A 24,745-nucleotide genomic window follows, 5' to 3' on the forward strand; every position below is an offset into this window, starting at 1 on the left:
GTTAAGAAGAGTACTTTGCTTTATCAAAAAGATGAAATTATATTACAACAATCTTACTTCAGATGAATACGTCGCTTATCCGCTTATGTATTTTCGTCATGATCCATTGCTTTTACGCGATACGTACAGATCGAGCATTAGAAACTGTCTTCCGTACCTTTGTTATTTTGTTGAGTGTTATCGGTATAATTCAATATCACTGTGACCGCTGATGGCGGCGGCGGAGCATTTTCCTTCGGTACTGTCAGATGACGTCCGTTCCTGAGGTGATTGTTTGGTGTGGGTGATGGCGAGGGTCTTCTAGGTGGTAAAGGGGGACTCGAAACAATCCTCCGCGGCGGGACCGGCGAATTCGTGGGACTAGAATCATCTTCCTCATCCGAGTCGTCGCATATGAGACCGCAATTGCCGTTGCACAGCTCCATTATATCCTAAAACATTAGCAATAGGAAAAAAAACCGTTAACGCTGAATTCCGTTATATGGCTGAGAAAGTATTTACGTTCATACAAAAGTTGAATTAAATAACTTGACAATCCTAATTACCTCTATTATAAATGGAATGATTTAAAATTGTTGTATATTTATAGCTATAATTATCTTAGAGCTACTTCTGAATAAAATTACCTAAGGCGATAGAATTTAGATCATTCCACTATCAACACAAATAATCAGAAAGTTACATGCTTCGTCTTACATATCACAAAATAAGATGAGATTGCCGGTAAGATGAACTGACTTTCATATCAAGAGTAAAAAGGAAAATAAATTTACAAATGTCTCGAATTTAGATGACGAGGTTGCTGAATGTTTATAATAAATTACTTGCATATGTACAAATGATTTTTAAATCTTTTTTTTTCTGTAGCGATAATATTACCTCTATTGTCAATCTTAAATCGTCTTGCAAACGAAGCTTTAACTCTTCCAGCAACATTAGATCAGATATTTCACTCTAAACGAGAAGATACATTATACGGAAAATTATGAAAGAACAAGCATGATGATTATGATCGTATGGAGATTTCGCGAGAAATGATAATTATACCACCTCTTTTAGTTCCAACTGAGGGAACATATGCGATTACTCTCCACGAGGTGACTTCCTGCGGTTAAATCTTCCTGAAGGGTTCCTCGAAGCAAATAAAGCGATGAATCGTCTCCTGCCTTGAAGCTGTAGCGGTCGATCAACTATTTTTACTTTGAACTTTTACAAAATGTTGGCGTTCGAATCGTCGATATTATTTTTACAAGGAAAAATAATCCGCTTGCAAAAAAAAAGGGAAAACGTACAAGCACTGCTGCGATGGTCTACGAAGATACAAACAAAAGATCTTTTACGTTTTTGCGCGATTCGATGCGACAATCAATGTTCTCGTGTAAATTATTGAAACAATCTAAATCGCGAGAATAATCATTTCGTACTTCAACGACAAGTGGTTTCTCTATTGGCGTGTCGTCATCGCGCGAGAGAAAAAGTTCTTCATCGCGAACGAAGCGGAAACACCGGTCGAGTGTCGTCAATCTCCTCTTCCATTCGATGCAACCGTCGTGAATCGTCAAATGCGAGTAACGTTAACGATAAAAAAAATATGAGCGTAATTACAAAGCGGTAGAAGCAGACGGTCATAATGCATGTTATCACTTACCTGTGACTGCGCGACTGTCGTGCGACTTCCTCCCAGTCAGAAGACATGTACATTACCGATTAGTTTGGATCATGCAGCGGGTAGTAGAGCAATGTGACCCCAGTGTGTGGATAACATTATGAAATAAAAGTAAACGATCATGCGAACGGATATATAACAAAGTTGTCGTTCCCGGAGGTTCTCCCTCTGATTGCTGGAGGAGCAACCTGATGCAGAATCGTATTCAATAACGAAACTAGAGCATCTAGCATAATAAGGGATATTTGCGTGGCGCATACACGGAGTGCAGAAGTAACTCGAAGTAAATGGCAATACAATTTTATTATAAAAAAAAAATTATTCTCAAGTCCCTAGTATTTTACAATGGATAGTACGCTACTCGGCGATCGTACGCTAAAGTTACGTTTACGAGAATTGGTCCGATCTTACGCGGCGCACATACAGGAGGGCTTCGCAATTAGCAGCGTGCGCCCTTCAATCGTATCGCTAATAACTAAAGCGCGAACGCGCTCTACGTGATCGTAATACGATCTGAAATAGCCGGGTAAAGCTAAACGAGGTCTAAATTGACCAGTCCGCCAATAATTGTGCTATAGAATCAAATCGATTCCTTGCTTACACCGCAATGGGCTTAGTTGCATGCATTATGCGTTACAAAACTTTACAAAAGTGTCTTGCATTAAAAACGTACGTGTAATACCACAGCATTCGATTTAGCGCGCGACGACTGGTATATCGAAATTATCTGAAACGTCTTTTTCTTTCTTTTTTTCCCCTTTTCGGTACAGTATACGGAATAAATAATAAATTAATATTTTAACGTAAGGAAATAATATATAATAACGCTGGAAACGAACCGTTTCCATAATAATGATGACGTTAACATGACATTACATTCGTGCCTATCGCAGCAGGTACACAATACGTTCTAATGTGGATGTATAACGATGGTGAACGGTCTTTTCGAGTCCGCATGTTCAGTGCGTACTACCTTGCTCGATCATCGCATATTACGTTTCTCTCCTTCCCCTTATCGCTTAAAGGCTATATTTAAAGGCTTAACAGTACATATCTTTTCCTTTTCAATTTCGATATATGAGTCATAGAGCTGTTTTGTTCTCGATAAAATAATCATTCGTTATCGTAGCACTTGAAGATGTGGAAATGCGATAATAAAATTTATTAATATTTAATATTTCTTGACCGTTGAGTAATGTCGAGATAAATAATGTAAACGATTTAATGTGCAATTAAAAATAGATTGTAATTGATCGTTAACCGTTGGCGAGACAGTACTATTGATTATATTATACCTTAAATTATGTAAAATTTTTTAGCAATCTGCAAGTAATATCAGTTTCATCGCTTAATCATTCCCAATTAACGAAAAAGAAGTGCTTCTAAATATCGTGCTCATCCGTCTTGCAGTCTATCGAGCAGGTGAAAATTACAAATGCAACTTCGGTAGTGTGATTATATTCAAATTTTTGCTCGCATGATCCATTTCCTTGTGGATCTCTTTCTTATGCTTTGTATATATTGATTTAGATATAAGCCATATGTAATTATTTGTAAACCATATAATCTTATGCATAAATAATATACACAAAGATTTGTCACAAGCATCAAAATCGTCTGTATGCACATACTAAAAAAAAGAGCGCTTTTAAAATACGCATATGCACATGCATTATGAATTTTATGGACTGAAGAACTTTTGACGACGTGAGTAAATGTAATGAACCCACTTTGTGATTGTGGATGCCTGGTACATTTCTCTCCGCTGATAAATTAACGTATTATATAAGCGCGCGTTTATATAAATCTTGATAATTCCTCATCGAATCTCTATTGGCTCATCGTATGTTAGGTAGAATTGTCCGGAAGCTATGATTGCGTATGCATAATCATAAATGACAGCGAAAATGGGTCATACACTAAGCCGTCGGCTTATAGCTTCCAATGAGGTGCAAGAAAAGCGAGTCTTACCTGAGAACCCCCGCGTAATTGATGAAATTTGTAATTATGCGATATAGACGATATAGATCTCAAAAAACGTGTTAGTTGCAAAAAAATGCGCGATAGACAAGGCTGACCGATCGGCTAACGAACGATCATTCCGTAGGCTCGTCCGGTAATCTTGCAAAAAACACGGGAAAAGACAACAAACTACAGAACCATATAGCCACATCTTTGCAATTTGGTCCCCTCTTGGTCCCGGAAGTAGATCGATGCAAGTAGCTTCGCTGATACGTTACATGCCTAAAATTACTACCGCGTACCTGCCACGAGGTACGGCATACAGTCGCGATGATGGACATACGAAATGACGTGACACGTGTACACGACCGTGGGATAAACCGCGAGATCTCGTGTGAAATGTATGAGGCATTCTCGAGAATGAGGCATACTCTCTGCGAGAGGGGGGGGGGGGTAGGGATGTTTGTTATACATAGAACACATTTAATAATGAAGGTGGATGCTATTCCTAGTCGGATACCTCGGTGTCGGGGTCGAGATCCCGCGTGGGGGTCGATGCGTTACTAGCAGACGCCGAATGCGCCCCGGGTCTGTGGGTTCTTCGCGGGTCGAACGGATCTACGACGATCTGCTCGGTGCCTTTAATCTCAGCTCGGCAAAACGGACAGCCCTGTCCTTCGGAATCCTGCAATCCGATCGAAGCACAACGTTAACGCACGCATGTATCTTCGTAAAAACCTTCTGTTGTCGTAAATAATGAAAGAACAAGAGATATTTTTATCGCAATGTTTTATACGCCAAAGTGTAAAGCTGACTGTGAGTCAAACTAAATTATTACAGAAACATTTATCGATCGCTGAGAAGTGGATAAAGCTGGTAAGAGATTATATACTGCTACCTGCCAAGCTGTAAGGCATGGAGTACAGAGAAGGTGGCCGCATGGTTCTATCCTTACGTCCTTGTCATGCTCGGCGCAGATCTTACACAGCTGGAATGTGCTACCCATCTCACAATATAATTCGTACTGTTCCGCCGTCACTTTGATGTGCTCCTCCGGCGTCGGTTGCACCGCCCATGTCAAGTCCGGATTTATATTTCGGCCGTCCGGGTATAAGTAGCTGCAAATCGATCTTCGAATATGTATTCGTGAAATCTTTATGGACGTAAACCTGGACAGGTAAACGGCAATAACTAGGCCGGTATAGGTCAACGGTATACTCACAAGCCTTCCCGGTAGCCGTCCAATAACGCTTGGCATAAACTCTTGTTATGCGGTATAGTTTGTAGGATATCACCGTCAGATGTGACGTAACCGATTGCCCATTGTCCCAGCCTCGTGCAACTTAACCGAAATACGTAGCTCCCAGGCTTGGTAATGCAATATTTTTGCAAACGGGCTTTCACCTCGTCGTACGTGAGGAAAGCCACGTAGCCAGGATGCGTCACAGCCAGAATTTTCCAATTTCGCAGGAGAGTCGACCACGGTTGAAACAGCCTTGAAAAGTCGCACAACGTATACAAGTGTATCCAAGATGTACGAGATTGATTCGGAATCGTCACGACAGAAGCTCGATAAAGCTAATTAGTTGGCTATAAATTTGCGCTCACCTCGTGAATACGTCGAATTCAAAGTTGGAAATGTAATCGTTGCACGTCAAATCTATCGTGGATTTCAGTGCCATCGCTTGTAGTCCCGAGCTAATTGGATGAACCTGATTCAACTCGTGTCTGAACACCTTCCACGGTACCAATGTACTGAAAGCAGATTAAAGAATAAGATTAAAAAATCATTCTTCCTTTTTATACATAGGATTAAATCATACGACTCAATAAATAATATTTAAGTGTACCTTAGAACAATTACAGCAGATCACTTTTTTATTCTATATTAATTTTTACATTAGTTTTATATTGTATTAAGTTGTTACAAAAGATTTGTCATATTTGTCAAACAGGGTAAGAAGTAAAATCGAAGTAGAATTATATATCATATGCAAAGTGAATTCTCTTATTCATCTTCAAAAGCTTTTTTTTCAGAAAACTTTTTCTTATGCAATAAATGACGATTTTACATCGACATTCCCGCTCCAAGATTCGTCAAAGAATTTGCTGTTGAGATTAATATCGCGAGTTGTGAAACGTTTAGGTTTCGTGAGCCTCTTCAAATTATTAAATTCATACCGCGCCCAAGGATGACTTCAATCAAACTCTCCCCCACCCCTATTAACTTTATACTAACTCCAATTAACTTGGTCACGAATTAAATTAAATTATTTACAGTAAACTTTCTAGTCGCATTATTTTGCCATCCGTAATTTCTAATTTTTCTTTTCGCGTATCAAACAATCAAGTATTTATCGAGTTGATCGAAATTCGTTCGAAATAATTCTAAGAATGACTCGTCGTTCCTAATCCAATCTTCTTTACCATATTAAATAAAAAACTAATAATTCTATTAACTAAAAATTAATCGTCGACTAAGTTAATCGGAATTGATCGAGTCACCCTAAGGTCCCAAGATGTTTCAATCCGCTACTGATATCCAGGTACTCGCGAACTGGCGCCTGGCGCACATGCGCGTTAAAAGCCGCTCCGCGTTCGGCGCAATGGTTCATGATTCAGCGTGACTGGTCAGTGTGAAACAGCGATTGCCAGCGATCAGTTCGTGTGATATTTTCGGCGCTCGTTCAGCTCGTTTTTGCGTTTCTCAGCGGTAAGCGACAACTCGTCCCGTCTTATTAGCGGGTGCGCGAGATTCGCGGTGGCGTTTCGAGAACCGCATCGAGGAAATAGATTTGTTCGCGTCGCACGCCGCCCCACCATGCTCCTACTCACTCCAACGCACTCCAAAAATTCATCTGCTCCAATCGCCACCCTTTACCCGTGATCCAAGTGTCTCTGGTGTATATTGGAGTATGCGACGCGAACAAACCTAATATCTCGCTGAGATATAACCGAGACATCAAGCGCGGAGTTAGGCGTAGATTCCACGCTAGGAGCACTCGCCGGCCAGTCATCTCTCCGTGAGGTTGAGCCGGCGGACGATAGATGGCCACCATTCGCGGAATTCTGCGCACTACACACGTCGATACTCGCGATCCTCGCGATTACATCCGAATATCGAAAATAGGGATGGACGATGTCGGAAAAATTAATTTATTCAAATAATTGATTTAAAAAATTAATAGATTTAAAAAAAAACATAACTTTTCATAATGGATAATATCTCGAAAACATGGTGATAATCTATTAATTCGTAATTTCTCTCCATATAGATGATTAATATTAAACAGTTTAAAAGGTGACTTTGATCAAAGTTTGATTAATTTAATCGATAATTAATGCGCCAGTATTTACAGTAAAATTTATAATTATGTAATTCGTTGTTTTTAATTTAATCTCTCTTTTCATGTGTCAAACTAAATAAAAAAATTAAGAATTTTATTCTCGTTAACAAAATGTTAATATTTTTCACCGGTCAATTAAGTTAATCGAAGTTTGATCGAATACCCAAGGGCTTAGATACGATAAACGAGAATAAGAAATAAAGAATTACATAGGAGGAATTAGAAACAGGGAATTAATTTCGACACGTAGGATGTCTCAGTCCACAATAGATGAGCATGTTCGCCATATGTTCTGGTAACAAAATTTAATAATGTCAAACGAAAAAAATCGATATAACAATTCACTGAATTTAAAAACCATCGAGAAACCGATCGATTTCGTAACAAAAAAAGAGCAACCAACATCGATCAATTAATGACTTTTACCCATCCTCAATTCAGGATATGCAGCATCCGTGCGACGGAAAAGTGCCGCTTTGCAATCGAACAGAATCCACTACTCCGAATTTTATCAAAAAATCTAGCCACCTCTCAAAGTATCTCGATCTCGATATTAAATAATATCGTATATAAAAAGAGATGAGAGTTCTTCCCTCGAATCAGAATAAAATGTAAATATGTAAGATATGTAAATTTGTATTGTAAATTTAGTGTTATTGCAAATTTTTGTATGTGTTTGACAAATGTCCAATGTTCAATGTTTTATCGTCGATCTAGCCTTATTGTCTTATTTTATACAACGGAATTGCACGGTCATCTTGTTTCAATGGCAATTCATATATCCGTCCGGACGTAATCGTCTCGTTTTACGATTTGCTTATATATCATGATGGTTTTACGCAATTTCCAAACCCAGTCATTACGTTATACGAATTATTTGGTCCAATTGGTCAAGCGCAAGGAAAATCGAGCCAAATGCTATCCATTTATTTCAAACGATGCTATTCGAACTTTATTTTGTGAATTACACTGCTATTTATTTCAACGAAATATTTATTTCATTTATATCTTTGTAATTATACATATTTACAATAAATTAACAGCCCACAGCTTGTAATGTAAATTCTTTCCATACATTTACGTATTTTGAATAACAACTGTTTATTATTTGCAAAATTCACCATTTTCATATTTTTTTAATGTAATATAATTTAATAATGAAATATAATTTAATAATGAAAAACACATTCGCGTAAATGTAAATAATGTCGATGATACTCTTGAATCTCGTTGTCTCCATTTTTACAATATAATACAATATTTTTACAATACAATACAATACTATATTTTTACAATATGATACAATAATTAAACATAAATTCGCGTAAATGCAACTACAATCTTTTCTCCTACATGTTCCTTTGAGAGAACAGAACAATCGTGAGAAAATAGTGAGTAAGTCGCGAGATAAAGTTCCCCGAATTATTTTTGTTAACGGGGGATTGAACTCATAATATTATCCCTCCCCCCCCCCACCCCTTCCCTTCCTGTATCGGCAGTTTCAGGAGCAGGGCCTCCGGCACACCGGAAATGCGCATTATAAAATTCATGCTACCCACCGGATTCGTGCACTTAGCCCGAAATTTCGCAGGCACGTAATTTGATAATTGCTCTTCCCTCCCCACTCGTCGTTGCATCATTTCCCCCCGTTAGCTAACGATAAACACCAATCTGACGATTACAAATAATTACTGTCGAAATGATCCGTTTGTGAAAATTATTGCGATTGAAACGCGAGGGAGATGGAAAAATCGCGATAAATTTTCCAGACACTTTATTCGACTCGATTGCTTTTCATAATACCAATTTAATCGTAATAGCTTGGAGTGCGCTCTCGATATTGCACGTATCATTTCATCCTGATTACTCGCGCAATTAAGAGAACCTCACAAAAATTTTATTACAGATATCGCTTCATCGTGCTTTCTGCGTTTTTTTGCCTTTTCGCGTGCTTTAGCGTGAAAATAACCGCGATATCGAGAGCGATTTTTAAAGAGCAAAATGATGCATACTAAAAGCACAAATATTATTATTTTATCACCACGTCTTTCAACATGATTTTAAACTAGATTTCAATTTTCTCAAATTATCGAGCGCTTCCTTTTACAAAGCTTACGATGTTTCAACGTAATTATTTATTATCTGTTTATATAAAGAAAAACACAAAACATGAAGCATTTACTGTCCTCGTTTTTAATTAATGCGACTTACGGCTAATGTAGATGTAGAAAACGAATTAACGTCGAATTGTGAAAACATAAAAAAATATGATAATCGAATTAACATCTGCAAAATGAGTTATCTGTCAATCGCGATCTGTCAACGCTGATTATCTATTTGCCACTTTGAGAACTTTCAATGCGATTGCAGTTGCGGCAGCGATGAGCGGAAACAAGGATTACAAGTCGGCCACGTCGATTTACGACTTCACGGCGAACTCCATCAGAGGAGAGGAGGTCCCTTTGTCCAAGTAAGCATGAACCCGACACTGTGTCGGGCGTAACATCGTGTTGCGGAAAAGATGTAATATCATCTGTCGTTGGTTCAGATATGAAGGCCACGTGTGCTTGATCGTAAACGTCGCCTCGAAATGCGGCCTCACGCCGACGAATTACAAAGAACTCAACGAACTGTACGACGAGTACGCCGAATCTAAAGGTAATTCTTGCGCTACGAAGAAATCTAGAAAACTATTCCGTGCGACGATTAAATATTTCGTATTATTCGGCAGGATTACGAATTCTAGCATTCCCCTGTAACCAGTTCAACGGGCAGGAGCCGGGAAATAGCGAGGATATTTGCAGCTTTGCCGATCGTCAGAAAGTAATTCCTCCCCCCCCCCCTCCCCGTTCACGATCTTTCGCGGAATTTATCTGACTAAGAAAAATGTTATTCTATTTGACTAAAAAAGAAAATTTAATAGTATAATATTTTGTAATTGTATATTGAGAGCAACGACGATAGAGTTTATATTGTGAACGCAGACAAAAATCGCTTGCCTTCCTTGAGAAATGAACTAATATTTATGTACTCGATATTTTCCACAGGTAAAATTTGATTTGTTCGAGAAAATCGACGTGAACGGAAATAATACGCATCCTCTGTGGTCATATCTGAAGAAAGAACAAGGTGGCCTGCTAGGTAACTTCATAAAATGGAACTTCACCAAGTTCATCGTCAATAAGGAGGGCAAGGTCGTCGAACGACACGGCCCTAATGTGGATCCCCACAAGCTGAAGAGTTCACTCGAAAAATATTTTTAAATCGTTTCTTTTCATATGATTTTCTAAGGTAGATATTCCTTGTAGTTGGCATGAATTAAATGTTGGATTTTAAAATTTATCCATAATGTATGAGTAGATTTTCGATATCTCTGCGTGCGTATATATCTAAATATAAAAACATATTTTTTTCCCTCTTATACATTACAACAAGCTATTTTTGAGTACTTTTTCGAGGTATTTACACAGGTATGCATATATTTTATATTATACGTAACATGATGTAATGTGATTATGAATTGTTTAACTGGAAATCAATATTACGTATATATTTGCACATTCCTTATCTTTATACATTCATAAAAGTTCTATTTAAGACAAATCCTCAAATTTAATATTAGCTTTGCTTCTATGTATACCACTTACTACTAAATTACATCACTGATATTAATTTTGTCTCTTGTTCTTCATCTCTCTCTCCTATAATAATTAGCATCAATTATTATCTACACAGGTTTGTACCGGCAAAATTACGATTTCGACATGTGTGCTATGTTTGGCATCATGTTAGTAAAGGTACTAAGATATTAGATGATTAGACTTAAATCCGAAATATCTTGTTATAACATAAAGCTATTTTACAATGGTGTAAGAAGTAAATAAAACTGTTTCATGGATACACGCTTATTTAAAAACTCCCAAACACAAGCTACATTTCGAAAATTGCAAAAATATATCTAAATGATAAATTACGATATATTTGCGACCCGGGAAGGAAGACGAAGCTCCGATACAAATCTCGTTTTGTCGGCACGGGACAATCGCTGGCTCACATTCGCATTATTTTCGGCTTTACAATTCTTGTATAACGCGGAAATTGCATGTTGCGCGTCAAAGGGGGTCAAAATCGATGTTAAATTCCGACTCGGTTGAAGTGCACGCTTGAGAAACGCGGAATTGCTATTAATTAATTTGGAAACTTCGAACTGGCGCGTCCCCGAGGGGAATGAAACGTAAGCCGATACATTTGTTCAACTGTCACAATAGTAACGCCAACGTGAATGAATGTAATTTCACTCACGCGCATACACGCCCACTCCTCTTTCGTCGCGATAATTAGCGACGGCGGTCACTTTCACGCGGCGTTTACGCTTGTTCGGCGACCTTGTCTGTTTACGGTGTCAGCGGCAACACTATACTTTTAGCTTAATTGGGCCTTTCCAAGCGTTCCCGCATGATGCGGCGCGGGACAATTTATCGTTTAGATTACTCTGGAAGATGTGCCACATTTCCTCTTTCCAATTCTTTTCATTTTTGTGTCCTAATTTCGATAACGTTTTGTCGTTCCCTACTGTCAAGCACGAGAGAGATAATTGTGCCTCGCTGTGTATCGCGGACCATGATTTTACTGGGAGATTTTCCAACCAATTTGTGAGACTCGCCCTATCTCTTATCTATTTAAAACGCCGGAGTATTAGCAGTCCCTATTGAAAAGGGTTTCCCCCCAGGGAAGGGAAGCTTCTCGTTTAAACAGCCAAATCCAATCTACCTTCGTAATCCGAATCACGTCGGATAATTCGAAAGCCTCGGAGCATTAGTTCCAGCCGTTCCAGGCTCCACGGTCGGCGAGATACTTATCACCGACGTATCGAAAAGTCGTTAAAATTGAGATCGGACGTTCCGAGTGGGAGGAACTCGCGCGTACATCACGCTCGTGTCCGATTTATCTGCCGAGTATCGAGCCCGGGGAGTGTTCCTCTCGCGGTAATTTGTCGGTGGATGTTGTGTGAGATGCCCGTACACACATTGACATACACACACACACACACATACACAGGTGTGCCGACAGCAGGACAAGGGTAAGCGTGACGCACGTTCGCCGTCCTGAATTCGCATCCCCGCACCGACGACGGCGATGATGACGGTGACGACGACGACGACGACGATCAAAATGGATCGTGCCCGATCATAATCTCGGTTACCACAGGCGCGCCGTAATACACGCGCGTACGCACGTGTGCGTGACGGTGCACATGGTTAATGTACAAAACGACGTTAGAGAGACGCTAACGCTATAATTAGTCGTCCTTGCCTGCCGACTTGATCCCCCGAGGCTTCGCCTCCATTCATAGAACGTCGCTTTCCCGACGTCATCGCTTCCGAACGTGACGTCTCATTCCACACCGCGCCGCGGGTCGAAATTCCACCCTCGCGCGCCCGACGACCGGGAAGGGAAAAAAATTTTTTTGCGCCACGTCTCGATTATTTAACGTCAGTGCCACGCTGAAATAGCCTCCCCTATGGCCTCGCGAATAAATAGGAGAAAAGGAAAACGATAAATTCATTCGCTCTCTCTCCGTTCCTTCTATTGGAAATTTTTCATTGGAAATGAAATCAATTCGCTCGTAAGTCAATCTCTCTCGGGATCGTCGGTCGGGTACTATTAGACATCTATAGCTGTAAAAACTCTACTGAAAATAAGCGGAATGAAATTTCTATACGCAGAAGAGAGAATGTCCGTAACTAAAACAAACAATATGACGAAATTGCGGGATTTATTTTCTTCGATTGCATGTCACGCGTATAAAAAAATGATTGACTGACTTCCAAGTTGTTCGTTCGACAGCCCGAAACTCTCTCTCTCTCTCTCTCTTTCCTCTTTCTCGTGACACCGTATCTTGGTTATCAGGTCTCCACGGGGGCACGTAAACGAGATGATATAACAGAAGCGGGGAAAGGTTCCGAGCATTTATGGGGAATCCAAGCAGGCTCAATATGTCATCGGGGGAGACCTTTGAAGGTTGAGAAAGTATAGGCAAGACTAGGAGGCCGAGCCCACATGTGCGGGGCGAGGCCCGCATAAAGCGTGGCAGATTAATCTCTTTCTCTTGAAGTGTGTATCGATTTTAGAGAAAAAAAAAGAAAAAAAGGATGGTTTAAGTAAAAGTTATAGGGTACCAAGAGGGACATTTATAGCGGCCGCGCCAGTTTTATATAAGTGAATGACGTCACGGAGAGCTCACGTCATTTCCCAGGACTGTCAATGACAAGCGCTTTCCCTCTGACCATGAATAAAAAGTTACTTGAATTATCCCCCCCATCCCTCCTGGAACCTCAGCTGCTCTGTCGCACGGCGACGTAATTAAACGTCGAAATGCAGATAGAAAACAAAAGACACGTCTTGTATTCATACTGCCGGGATTCCGTCCTAATTCCCAAATGCCGATCGAAATGAGAAGACATAAAAATTTCGGTCAAGCTTATAAAATCAAACCCCCAAACTGCTGGAAACCCTCAATCGTGACGAGATAAAATGGAAAACGACGGTCGGTCTATTCGACGTCGTTCTTCATTTCATTTTGTCGTGATTGCCGAAAGCCGGGGCTTAACTTTGAAAGCGACCGCGAAGAAAGGAGAATCGCAAAGGGAAACGAAGGGCACAATACGGATTTCTATTAACTCCGTTTAATTCACTCGCCTTCGCCGCCGAAGCCATGCCGTGCCGTGCTGTGCCGTGCCGTGCCGCGCGAAGGACGTGAGGGATTGATCGATAGCGGTGTGACGTAAAGGAGCCCCTGAATTGTCATTTATCGCCCGTAAGGGCTAATGTTGACGTCGTCAACATCAACGGAGCGTTTAACGCTCCGCCTCGCGGAGGTGGCAGCCAGGTTCCATGAACGTATGCCATCGTACATGTATATCGGTATTATCGGTCGTATATCGGCGCGAACGAGTTTATCAGCAAAGTTCAGCCGTCAAAGGCATCTAATTTCAACTTTAACCCTTTTCCGCCCACGCCGGCGTATACGAGTCCTCCCCTTGCCCCTGTCTCCCACTCTACGGCGGCGGCGGCGGCGGCGGCGACAGGATCCTTCTCCCGCGTAAGATCCAGATACAATTACGCAATGCGCAGTAAAAATACATCCGCGGAAAATGTCAGTGGAACGGCTGGAATTATGTTTCAAGGATGCTGCGTCCGTTCAAAAGGTTCTGCATGCTCGCGTGAACCTCTGACACGAGCACCTCCTCCCTCCTCCCTCCCCCTTTGCCTCTCCCTTCGTCTCTCTCTCTCTCGACGGCGGCAACGACGGCGACGACAATGGTGTCCCCGTTAGAGACAGCGTTATCGGCGTATCCGATCGAACGCGTTTTCCTCGGGATTATTTCCGGTCTGACATTTCCGATATCGTCGCACATAAATGTCGTTGCTCTAACGAGGTTTGTCTTCGTATATGCGAGAGACAATAAGCGAACGTCACCTCGGGACGATCCAGGTACACGTGTTGTAGAGAGAAGGAGGAGGAATTTGTATTGAACTTCAAATCAAAGAGATTTTTTTTTTAACGAGATACTTGCTCCGTTAAAAATCAAGCCAAAGTTGACGAAGAGAAAGGAAAAAAAAGCTAACGAATCGATTAAGAAACCTATCAGTGTTGGTACCTGGATCACCGTGAACGTACTTCCCTACTCTTTCTAAAAAAAAGAGAATTCAGCTCCAAAAAAACTTAGGAAGAGGCGGGAGAGGCGCGAGTCGACGCAACTTCCGTCGCGCGCATGATGACGCCTAACCGGCTCGATCTCTCGAGGAAACCTAACCTAACCTCCCGCCGATAAACGTGGGCCGGCGAGAGCGGCCCTCTTCCCCCCCCCCTCTCCTACCCGCAGCTCCGCTCCGGGAGCGCCGATTCATGCGACTCCGCTCGTTTTAATTCGCCTTAATCGCGACGTCACGTCCCCTTCCTTCCGCTTCGACTCACGTGCGGATGTGAGCTTAACTCGCCGAACGGGTAGGGCAGGGTAGGGAGGGGGTGGGGAAGGGGGGTGGGGAAGAGACTGACCACTACAGGCCGCGACCGCCTTTCGACGGTCGCACCGACAATACCGACATACGCGTGCGTGATGTACGACCGCGTGACCGGCGTGACGGAGGCCTCTCCGATCTGTCTCGGGATCTCAAATTCCCCCTCCCCTCGCGTGTCCTCTCGAGATGAAGATTCGGGACGAAGGTGATCGAGATCGTCGGCGAGAGATCGGATTATCAGTGAGAATTTCTCACACCGCGTAAATCAGCCGATCTGATCTTATCGACAATCAACTTGTACGTCAGTTTTTCTCTGTATTCATAACCGTAGAAAACTAAACTCACACACACATTTCTCTGTTTAGAAATTCAATATTTTGCGCATTTGGCTTTGCAGTCGGAATGACTACAATCGTTGTAATTGTCATACAGCGGGGATTTGAATGTCAAGTGACTCGCGTATACGTAATGATAGAGTCTTGAGAAGATATAAAATATTTAAATATGAGACACTATAAAATATGAAACTTATAAAATCCGGGGATTTTGCAAGTTGTAATTGGATGCAGTTGTGCAATAAGGAAACCAAGCCATTTTCGTTATTTTTAGTTCTGTATTGTGGACAAGGGTTTTTCTAAAAAACGCATATAACACATAGAATTGTATTTGCGGAGGACTGTAGTTGGGTCATTATTTCTGAGATATAACGTTGGCGTAGAATTTTGTTTCTAATGTTTCCGCGAAATTTGCTCTAGCGGAAAAGTACGGTTTCGGAGTTGGTTCCGCATTGCAGAACTGCGTCCAATTAATATCAGCTGTAACGCACCTGGAGCTGCGACGCTAAACAAAGTTTAGATTTTACCGTACACAATTTAATCTGTCAGATTAAAAAGTATCTTAATATCAAATCGGAGAGAGTTTGGCGACAACTCAGAGAAAAAAGAGAAAAAAAACAAGAGAGCTCAGCAACTTTCTTAAGTGTTTTTTTGCTTAAAAATTTTTTAGAAACTTTTATTACACCCGCATACAAAATTTTTGACACTTTTATGTACTGTAATTTTCTTTATTTTGATAAAAACTTTAATAAAATTTTTCAAATCTTATTACTTTTTGTATAAAATATAGAGAAGCAATATAGAAGCTTGAATCTTAGCGAGCACCACGTGTAAGTATAAGTCCGTGATATAAGTTTAAACGCAACAAGAGGGAGGGATGGGGATAAAGAAGGTATGATACGAAGAGAGAGAGAGAGAGAGAGAGAGAGAGAGAGTTTTTATTAGAAAAAAATCAAGCGCGTCCTTTTTAATTAATCCCCCCATAAAAATAAAATCTGAAAATAAAAAAATGCCATTTACAGGCTAAACGTCTGCTCTCTTCCCTTCGGGAGATTAATATTTTAATAAAATATTAAAAGATGAGTAATTTTTATCATTATCTATTATTCTATTACATTGTAAATAGACCAAATTGCTGGACTCTTTCGTGAATGATGACTCGCGTACCGCGTTTAATTGCGAATGACACTTCTCTGTCGGACCCCCATTTGTGTTGTTGGTCGGACCGGAAGATAAAACTTGGCGCGATCCCGGGGGACGTGCCCGGTTAGTTACGACACTGTCACGAGCTGTACGTGTTGCTCGCAAGCTTAAAAGAGCCGGCATTGTGTACGCACACGCCGGGGACCGGATGTTCGCGGATCATTTGACCGGAAACTGAAGGTTCGCGCATCGGCGTAATCGAGGCGGCTCGCCGCATGCTAATCGCGCTGCAATCGTCCGCATCCTATATGTTGTGAACTACACGTTGCGAAATGCCAGACCGTTCTCCGACAGAGAAAACATTACGCTAGATTCTAAATAAGGCACGTTTCTAAATAGAGCGCGTTTCTAAAAGGGAAAAAAACTGCGATTAATACTGTATTTTCCTTCGTTCTTAAGGTAAGCAAAATAAATTAAGTACACATTCGTGTACATGACTAAAATGTGTTATCTTTTATATTTTGTATAGTGATAACATTTGGGATCCTCCCAGTTTTTTATCGAAGGTTTTCGCGCGACACTTTGATAATATAATAAAAGTTAAGGATTAAGAAAATCAATTTTTCCAACGTGTATGGAGGTCTTTTCACTGGTTTGCTTAACCTTTATATTTTATGCATTTCAGGGCGTAGAAGCGGAATTTATTCCGCAGAAAGATTGTCGTTATCCCGGTTTTTACGTAATCGTGTTTGAATAGTGAATTTTTTTCACGCATCGTTATAAATTCTATAAAGCGTGGAATTATTTATATCTTTATGAATAATAAAACAAGGAGTTTTTGTTCCCCTTTAAGTATTACTCATTGTCAGAAACAGTATATCACAATGGTACACTGCAACTATTCTTACAATTATTTACTGCGTTTAATTAATGCCCAGGGAGAAATAACGAACCAGTGCTTTATGCGTATACTAAAGCTATAAATAATGATTTCTCCTGCTTCTCTCTTTTCCCTAAGCACTAATAAATTACAACATTATTGTGCCGTACTTTATTGAAATTGGAAGGAATAAAGGTAAAGAAGATATTACTTTACAAATTATGAAGCGCAATGTTGTCATTTCATTAACTTTAAAAAGTAATACTTTAAAAAGTAATACTAACATCTCTTTATGAATGAAAGAAACGGCGATGTGCGCATGTAAGATTACTGCGTTCGGACACGATTATTAAAAAGAAAACAAAAACAAGTGCGACAATTTTTAATCAGTCAGAGACTCAATAAACCTTTACGCCAGAAAGTGCACGGAACGAGAGATACGCGGGTACGAAAGAAATCGCGCGGAAGACGACTCCGGTTGCTCGAGATTTATCGCCGAAAGTTAACGGAGAGGTCGCGGAAAAGGGATCGGCGGCGTCCTCGGGAGGAGGAGGCAGATTGCGAGAGGCCCGCGGTTGACGCGGGTGGACGTACGCGGGACGTACCGATATCGACGCGCATGTTCAAAGTTCGACGTTCCGACGAAGCGAGCGTCGCGAGTGAGAGCGCGTGCAACGAAATACGAGCGACGTGCGCCGCGCCGCGCCGCGCCGCCGCGTCCGCGTCCGCGTCCGCGTCCGCGCCCGCGCCGGGCAAACGGTCATTCATGAATTGACTCGTCTCTCCCGCTCGGCCGTTTATTTATATACCGGCCGACACATAAGTCACCGCCGCCGCCGCCGCCGCCGTCGCTGTGCCACGCGGCCGCGATGCAACGACGCGACGAGAGGCGAGGCGGGGTCCGCGACATTTTCCCATTAATTCCGTAAGAGCGCGTCCGCGGGTGACGATAACGGTCGATACCGTATCGGGGACGATCGCGCGGGCGGGCGGCCGCAAGGTCGCCGGATGTAGCGCGCGCACGTACACCGGAAGTGGACTCGCGCGTAAGGTGTGTGAGCCCTCCTCCTCCTCCTCCTCCCTCCCGCGGATCGAGAAGTGCATGCAAGTGCATGTGCCAATGCGATCGTGAAGAAGGCGCGCCTCGAGAGGGAAATTGGAATGCGAGAATTTTGGTCGCTTGCAATTTAGAAACATCAAGGCATAAACGGGGTGTCTCCCTTTTCTTTTCAACAGAAATATGTGTATATTTAACGCTAGAAACTGTTAGATAGCGAATCTCTATGTCGTTAGTCACATACGTGGAACAGTGATTAAAATGATCAATTGCGGACGGCTGAATTCGGGTATTTCCTCGTCGGGTAATCTTTCGTCGGAATCACGGGACTTGCAAGAATTAAATGGGGGAAGGCTAGTCGCGGCTGAGCGACTATAGCGAGAAATAAACATTGGCAAATGATTTGGGAGTCACGTTCAACAAGTAATCCTACGAGCTTTATTATCCTTTTTTTCTTTCATGTCCTGCGGCTGACACTCTATTAATACTCCATTGTGCTAACCCTCGACTCCGGTGGGCGGTGATGCTATGCCAGGCTATGGAATCGATAGAAAATTAGCCTTCGGCCGCCATAACGAAAATAGAAAGAGAGAGAGAGAGAGAGAGAGAGAGAGAGAGAGATCCGATGCTATTTTAAACGTTTTATAAGATGTCCAAAAGTATACCCGGTTCAGCATGGGTCGTCGCGTCTCCTAATTTCAAATCACGATTTCATCCGCGGATGCCAACCTCATCCTATATACTTACAGATAAGTAATTCGATATCCTTGACATCGCAGCCTTCAAATCTCAATTGTAATACATCTATTACAATAAGTATGATATAGTCACCAAATTGATTGTCAACTTCTAGAGTGGCGATAAAGAGGTCGTCGGCAGAGTTAAACGAGGTCATTTTCGCTCTGAAAAGATCGCGCAGGCGCGAAGGGCCCCCTTCATTCATCTCCCAAGATATCCGCGGGGCTACGACGACGATAAACGGCGTCGTCCGTTGAACATCGGTAACGACAAGGCGGTAACGGTTTCCCCGAGTCCGGAAACATGACTGGACGTGTCGTAGCCCGCTGACTCCTGCGTCGCTCCAGGAACCGGCGGAATCGTCACGCCGGAAGTTGTTTTATGCTAATGCAGCGGTATCTGCTATTTCCCGGCTCGCGCGCGCGTCCGCATACACCGCGCGGCCGAGAGTGCGTTTACCGTTTCATCGCGACACGACACACAAGGGGGAAATAGGAGGGAGGGAACCCGCCTTTGTCCCCCGTGCGCGTACGCGTGTGCGTGCGCGTAGGTATGCATGTGCGCGCGCGCGCGCGCGCGTGAAACAGCGCGACGACAGTTCGCCGCCGACGAGTAAATGCGAGTCCGACCAACCGGATAAAGCATTCTTCGTTTATTACCGCCGAATGCATTAAATCGCGACGTCGTCGCGGGTCAAGCACACGCGATTGACGTCAGAGCGGCGGCGGCGCGGCTCCTCCTCCGGCTTCACGAAAGTATAACACCGACGCTCGCGAAATGATACCCGGACGGGCTCTTACATAATACAGAAGTGCAGCTTCCATAGGTTTTTCTCCCGTTTCCTCCGACCGAGAATATCGGGAGGAATTTTCGAGCTACGCTGGAAGCAGCTGAGCGTTACTAAACTTTTAATCGGGCGCTTTCGGGCTTTCCTGGAATTTTAATTCCCGCCTGTTATAAACGTGATCCGTGGATATGATTGAAAATAGCAAAATTGTAAGAAGACGATAAAAATTGATTTCCGTTTTGATTCTTCCGAGATTGAGAAATTTAGACGATTAAAATAGAGCTACAACTAATGGCAAGGACACGAAGATGGATCTCCCGATATCTCGCGCTTGATCGTCAGAATTCATTCTAAGACTGTAGCTTTCGGATACTCCATAAAGCTCTCTTTGAAGGAGAGCCAGAATTCTACCAATTATGTTACGTTAATATATCATTGCGATCGTATTATATTCTCGGAGGACTTGCCCCAGAATGAAATATGTACGCTTCTCTCTTTCTCTCTTTTCCTCGCGCGCGCAAAGTTCCCGATACACCACCACCTTGCGCGCCGCCCGACTTCCGGTCGATAAAACGCATTCTCTATAGAGAACCCACGGTTGCACACGAGCCGACAGTGCCGACACACATGTCCCGCTTTTCGGTGCACGATAATAATGTCAATATCAACGATAGACGTCCGGTGTCGTCTCGCTCGCTCGCCAACCGCGGGCTCCCTGTTCCTCCTTCTATATACCTCCCCCTCCCCCCCCCCCTCGCCGCCCTTCCTGCACGTTTGTGGCCGCCTCCCCCCTCCTCCTCGCGCCCCGCGCGGCGACGTGCGTGATTTTTAGGTTAGGTGTGCGCACGTGCGAGCTCCGCTTTGCGCGCCTTTATTATTTGTTTTTACGCACGTTCACCCCGGAGAAGGTCCAGCGTCCCGCGAACACGTGGACGGTCAGGTGTCATCCCCCGCGGATCGGCACGATCGGAAATGGACGAAAGCGGGGCAAGGAAGCGGATGAGAGGTCGGAGGGGGGAGGAGGGGAAGAAAGGGGGCCGTGAGCTAAGCGCGAGCGTAATATTTCACCGGAGGATCTGTTTACTTGACGCGCGAGAGAGAGCGAGAGAGAGAGAGAGAGACGTTGCCGTTGTTCTCCCCGAATCGGGTTCCCTCCCCAAGGAGAGTTTCGTCACCGTCGACGTCAAGTCGATACTTAAATTTGTTACGATGAAGCATACGCGACGTGTATCCAGAAAACCCACGATGCCCGAATAACACGATATCGAACCGTACTGTATCCTCAAATCCTTTAGAGTAGAGTTCGGGAAAGTTTACCGGCCTCGAGGCAGAGGCATCGCCGCGCTAATTCCGAAAGAGCTTTATAAATCTCTTTCCGAAGTTCTCCCTTTCTCTCTTAGGGAAGTCGATGAACTTTTTTTTTCTTTTTTTTTTTAATTCCGACGATAGGCTCTTCGCAAAGTTGCGAAGAGCCAAAGTTTCGGACAGTCGAGGAATCCGAGACTTAAGGCAAGAATTGGCAGCGTTTGTAAAATATTGAAACACAAAAGTTCTCTCTATTCCCCTCGGAATTCTAATATCGGGGATTTTTATAGCCCGGCGACGAAAATGGAATTTTCAGAAATTCGGAATCGAGCGCTCCGTCGCGTCGCAGCTCGATGAAACAGATGAATGAACGTAGTGGAAACTTTGGATCCGTCGCGACCCTCACGGACAAACGCGATGTATGAAAGTTAAGAGTGTTTGCGAAAGATAAAAGTGTGCGTGGGTGCGCGCGCGTGCGCGCGCGCGCGCGTGTGTGTTGTGTGTGTGTGTATCATCTTCCCAAACAAGATAATCTTCGGATTTTAAGATCTCTCCGTGGGAGATTACTCGACTTTTCTGGAAAATTGATTGATGGACTTTAATTTAAAATGTGAAACAATATTTATATAAAATGTCAAGGTTGAAATTATTTATACCTTCCAAGTTTGATAATCTTCAAATTTCGCGATCGTTACTCCAATTTGTACTCCAAAACTTGCCGCGATGAGAATGAACTTTTCTCGAGTTCCAATTAAAGTCCTGATTAAAAATCTTCGATCCTTCGATCTCAGGAGCCAAATTGTACCAAAATTGACAATGCCTGCGAAAGACAGAAGTGTCATTCTTCAAGTTTAACAATTCTCGGAATTTTTAAACGCCGTGCCGCAAAATCTGTCGCAGGAAATGAATTATTCTTCCCCCCCCCCCCCCCCCCCGAAAAATGCAACGTGGCCTTCAGATCCTTTGACCCTAGAAGCCGAGTTACAAAAAGATTAACAGCGTTTGTCAAAGCAAGAAGTATCATTTTTCGCGTCTAACAATCCTAGAATTCTGAATCTCTTCTTTAGCGTGCCGTATCAGGTTCCCCTCGACGATTACTTCAAAGAGAGCTGTTCTACGACTTTGTGACTCGCCTAGCAAAGGCCTGCCCAGGGCTAAGGTGTTCCGTTTTTTTAGGTTTTGTCTTCTAATTTTTTTCTACAGCAATCGGGAAACGCTTCTAGTCTCTAAATCTCTAACTTTTAATTAAATATTACGACACGGACACTCTGTTGGGCTCCGTGTCCTCTTTCTTACTTATTTAAATCTCTAACGTTTTAGTCTAAATCTCTAAAATGTGTCCTACGGGAGATACGAGTTTCTGTAGAATTCTTGGCTAAAAGTACAGCGCGATTTTTCGCGAGACCAGGAACTGAAAGTAGGAAATTTGTAACCTTACGACCGGAGGTCTACACTGTTTCTCGAGGATCATCCAGCGCGACCGTGGAACGATCCCGATATCTCGAGGACTTTCCGTGAAAAACGGAGGTCGCGCGTCTTGGGAATAAATGGAGGGCGAAAAAAAGAAGTGGCGAGAGATGGGACGTACCTGTTCCCGAAGCGTTCCCTCCAGAATTCCGCGGCGTCCGCCTTGGTGATGCGAAACTGATCGCCGGCGAACACCCCGTTGGGAAATATGGCCTTCAGCTCGGACAGCATGTGGCTGAACACGAGGCTGAGCTTGGTCAGGTTGCGTCGATAGTGCGACGTCTCGTCGAACATCTTCTCCTTGCCCTCCTTGAAGAGCTTGATCGCCTGCTTGCACTTACGCATCAGGTTGTTGATGAACACGCAGAAGTGCTCGTTGCTGTGCAGCACCTGCATACGATCCTCGTACTTGCTGTAGATGAGCCGCAGCCGCTGATACGTGTCCGGCAGGATGTCGAGGATGAACGGCGGCGAGTTCTTGAGGTTCATCCGCTGATGCTGGCACAGCTTCACCACCTTGTCCATCAGCTTCCAGGTCTTGTCGAGGGTACGCTTGTCGGTCGACAGCTTAGGCGGCGTCATCGCGTCCGCGAAACGGCCGTGCAGCTTCTGGAAGATCGAGCCGATGTGGACGGCGCGAGTGCGGCTGCTGTGCCCGGACGACGACATCTTGACGGACGTGTGCGTGAACGCGTGCTCCGCTCCGCGCCGCGCCGCGCCGCGCCGCGCTCCGCGTCCGTTGGATACGCGGAACAACTCTCTTCCTCGTATCCCCCCCCGCGCGCGCGCGCCTCCCCCTATCCGAACATACACTCGCTCTCTTCCTTATTTCCTCCTTTATTCGGCACCTCACACCCTACCTGGGTCGCGCGGCGACGGCGACGGCGACGGCGACGGTCGCGAGCACTCGCGCTGTACTTGAGGTTAACCCGCGCGCACACACTGCGGAGCGACGGATCGGCACACCGCGCATATCTCGGCTCTCAGCGGGACGCGGCCGCGGCCACGGCAACGTCCCCGCGAAGCCGCGGACACGGGATGCAACGCCGGAATCTCGCGCGATACCGCATCCTATTTATCTTTCTCTCTCTCTTTCTCGCTCGCTCGCTCGCTTTTCCTTTCTTCCCTTCTCGGTCACTGCGACGACTGTGGGCCGGACAGCCCAAGCCGGATGCTCCAGCTCCGCGGACGACTCGACTCGCGGCGATTCTGACGACACTGACACGGACCTGCACGGACCGTGCGACTGTGCGGTGCGAGCGTGCCCCGTGCGTGCGTATCCGTGAGGCTGCTCCAGCTCCACTCGCTGTTCGGTCGTTCGCTGTCTCCGACGACTCCGACTCGCGGCGAATCCGCCGCCCGCGCCGTGACGCTGCTCGTGGCGGGCGCGCGCATGCGCGCCCACCGGCGCGCGATTCGAATCGCCGTCGCGCACGCTCTAGAATCGTTACGCGTATCAGCAACATTAGGTGCTTTCCATTTACATCAAAACTCAGATAATTCTCACTTGTGACGTCGTTCTATCCTTTTTGGGAATTAATGAATAATAAAGACAGAATGACATCACAAGTGAGAATTATCTGAGTTTTGATGTAAATGGAAAGCAACTATTTATTCCGTTTGTTTGCGTCTCGTCTATTTTCGTTTTGAAATTCCCCTTTTTTAAATTCTCGTCAGAATTGAAAATAAGATGTTATCTATAATTTTATGCGCCGTCTATTTTCGATATACATATACATAGTTCGGTAACATTCTATTTATAACTCTTTGCGAAGTACGAAAAACATTTAGATGATCAAAACACACTTACATACTAAATACATATTAGAAAACTCATTATGTATGTATTTTGTATTTTGATATGTATTTAATGCGTGGGTATTCTTTCTTGATATATCTTTATTTTAATAATTTTAATAATAATGTATATAAATTATTGTTTTATCAGTTTTATGTTAATTATAGATAAAGTTTTAATAATATGTATAAATTATTAGATGTTTTATATTAATTAAAAATATAATTTTAATAATAAT

General features: G+C 43.4%; 2 protein-coding genes across 8 annotated transcripts in view; one reads left to right on the forward strand and one right to left on the reverse strand.

Moving 5' to 3' along the window:
* The window catches only part of Cbl (E3 ubiquitin-protein ligase CBL-B), a 27,999-nt gene extending 3,950 nt beyond the window's left edge, over window positions 1-24,049 (reverse strand). For 2 of the 6 annotated variants that reach the window (XM_071701311.1, XM_071701308.1), the window contains exons 1-6: window positions 22,831-24,049; window positions 5,237-5,383; window positions 4,851-5,123; window positions 4,524-4,758; window positions 4,149-4,313; window positions 158-431 (exon numbers count right to left, since the gene is read on the reverse strand). In XM_071701311.1, the coding sequence (XP_071557412.1) occupies window positions 158-431; window positions 4,149-4,313; window positions 4,524-4,758; window positions 4,851-5,123; window positions 5,237-5,383; window positions 22,831-23,378 (1,642 nt within the window). In that variant the 5' untranslated portion in view covers window positions 23,379-24,049. Of the gene's footprint in view, window positions 1-157; window positions 432-4,148; window positions 4,314-4,523; window positions 4,759-4,850; window positions 5,124-5,236; window positions 5,384-6,133; window positions 6,265-22,830 lie in introns of those variants that run through there. The other 4 variants (XM_071701313.1, XM_071701312.1, XM_071701314.1 and 1 more) reach the window with 4 other exon arrangements.
* On the forward strand, window positions 6,204-10,873 carry LOC139769856 (glutathione peroxidase-like 1). Of its 2 annotated transcripts, XM_071701317.1 has the most exons (6): window positions 6,211-6,341; window positions 8,475-8,566; window positions 9,346-9,445; window positions 9,524-9,633; window positions 9,707-9,798; window positions 10,023-10,873. In XM_071701317.1, the coding sequence occupies exons 2-6, from the start codon at window positions 8,506-8,508 to the stop codon at window positions 10,236-10,238; spliced, it is 579 nt and encodes a 192-aa protein (XP_071557418.1). In that variant the 5' UTR covers window positions 6,211-6,341; window positions 8,475-8,505; the 3' UTR covers window positions 10,239-10,873. The 2 variants fall into 2 exon arrangements, with proteins under 2 accessions (XP_071557419.1, XP_071557418.1); XM_071701318.1 differs by lacking the exon at window positions 8,475-8,566 and having other exon boundaries at window positions 6,204-6,341.
* Window positions 24,050-24,745: the final 696 nt, after the last annotated feature.

The sequence above is a fragment of the Temnothorax nylanderi genome, unplaced genomic scaffold, assembly GCF_030848795.1.
Source record: "Temnothorax nylanderi isolate EJ_2023f unplaced genomic scaffold, tnyl_v1.0 TNYL_tig0025_pilon, whole genome shotgun sequence".
In the NCBI taxonomy this organism is placed as follows: domain Eukaryota; kingdom Metazoa; phylum Arthropoda; class Insecta; order Hymenoptera; family Formicidae; genus Temnothorax; species Temnothorax nylanderi.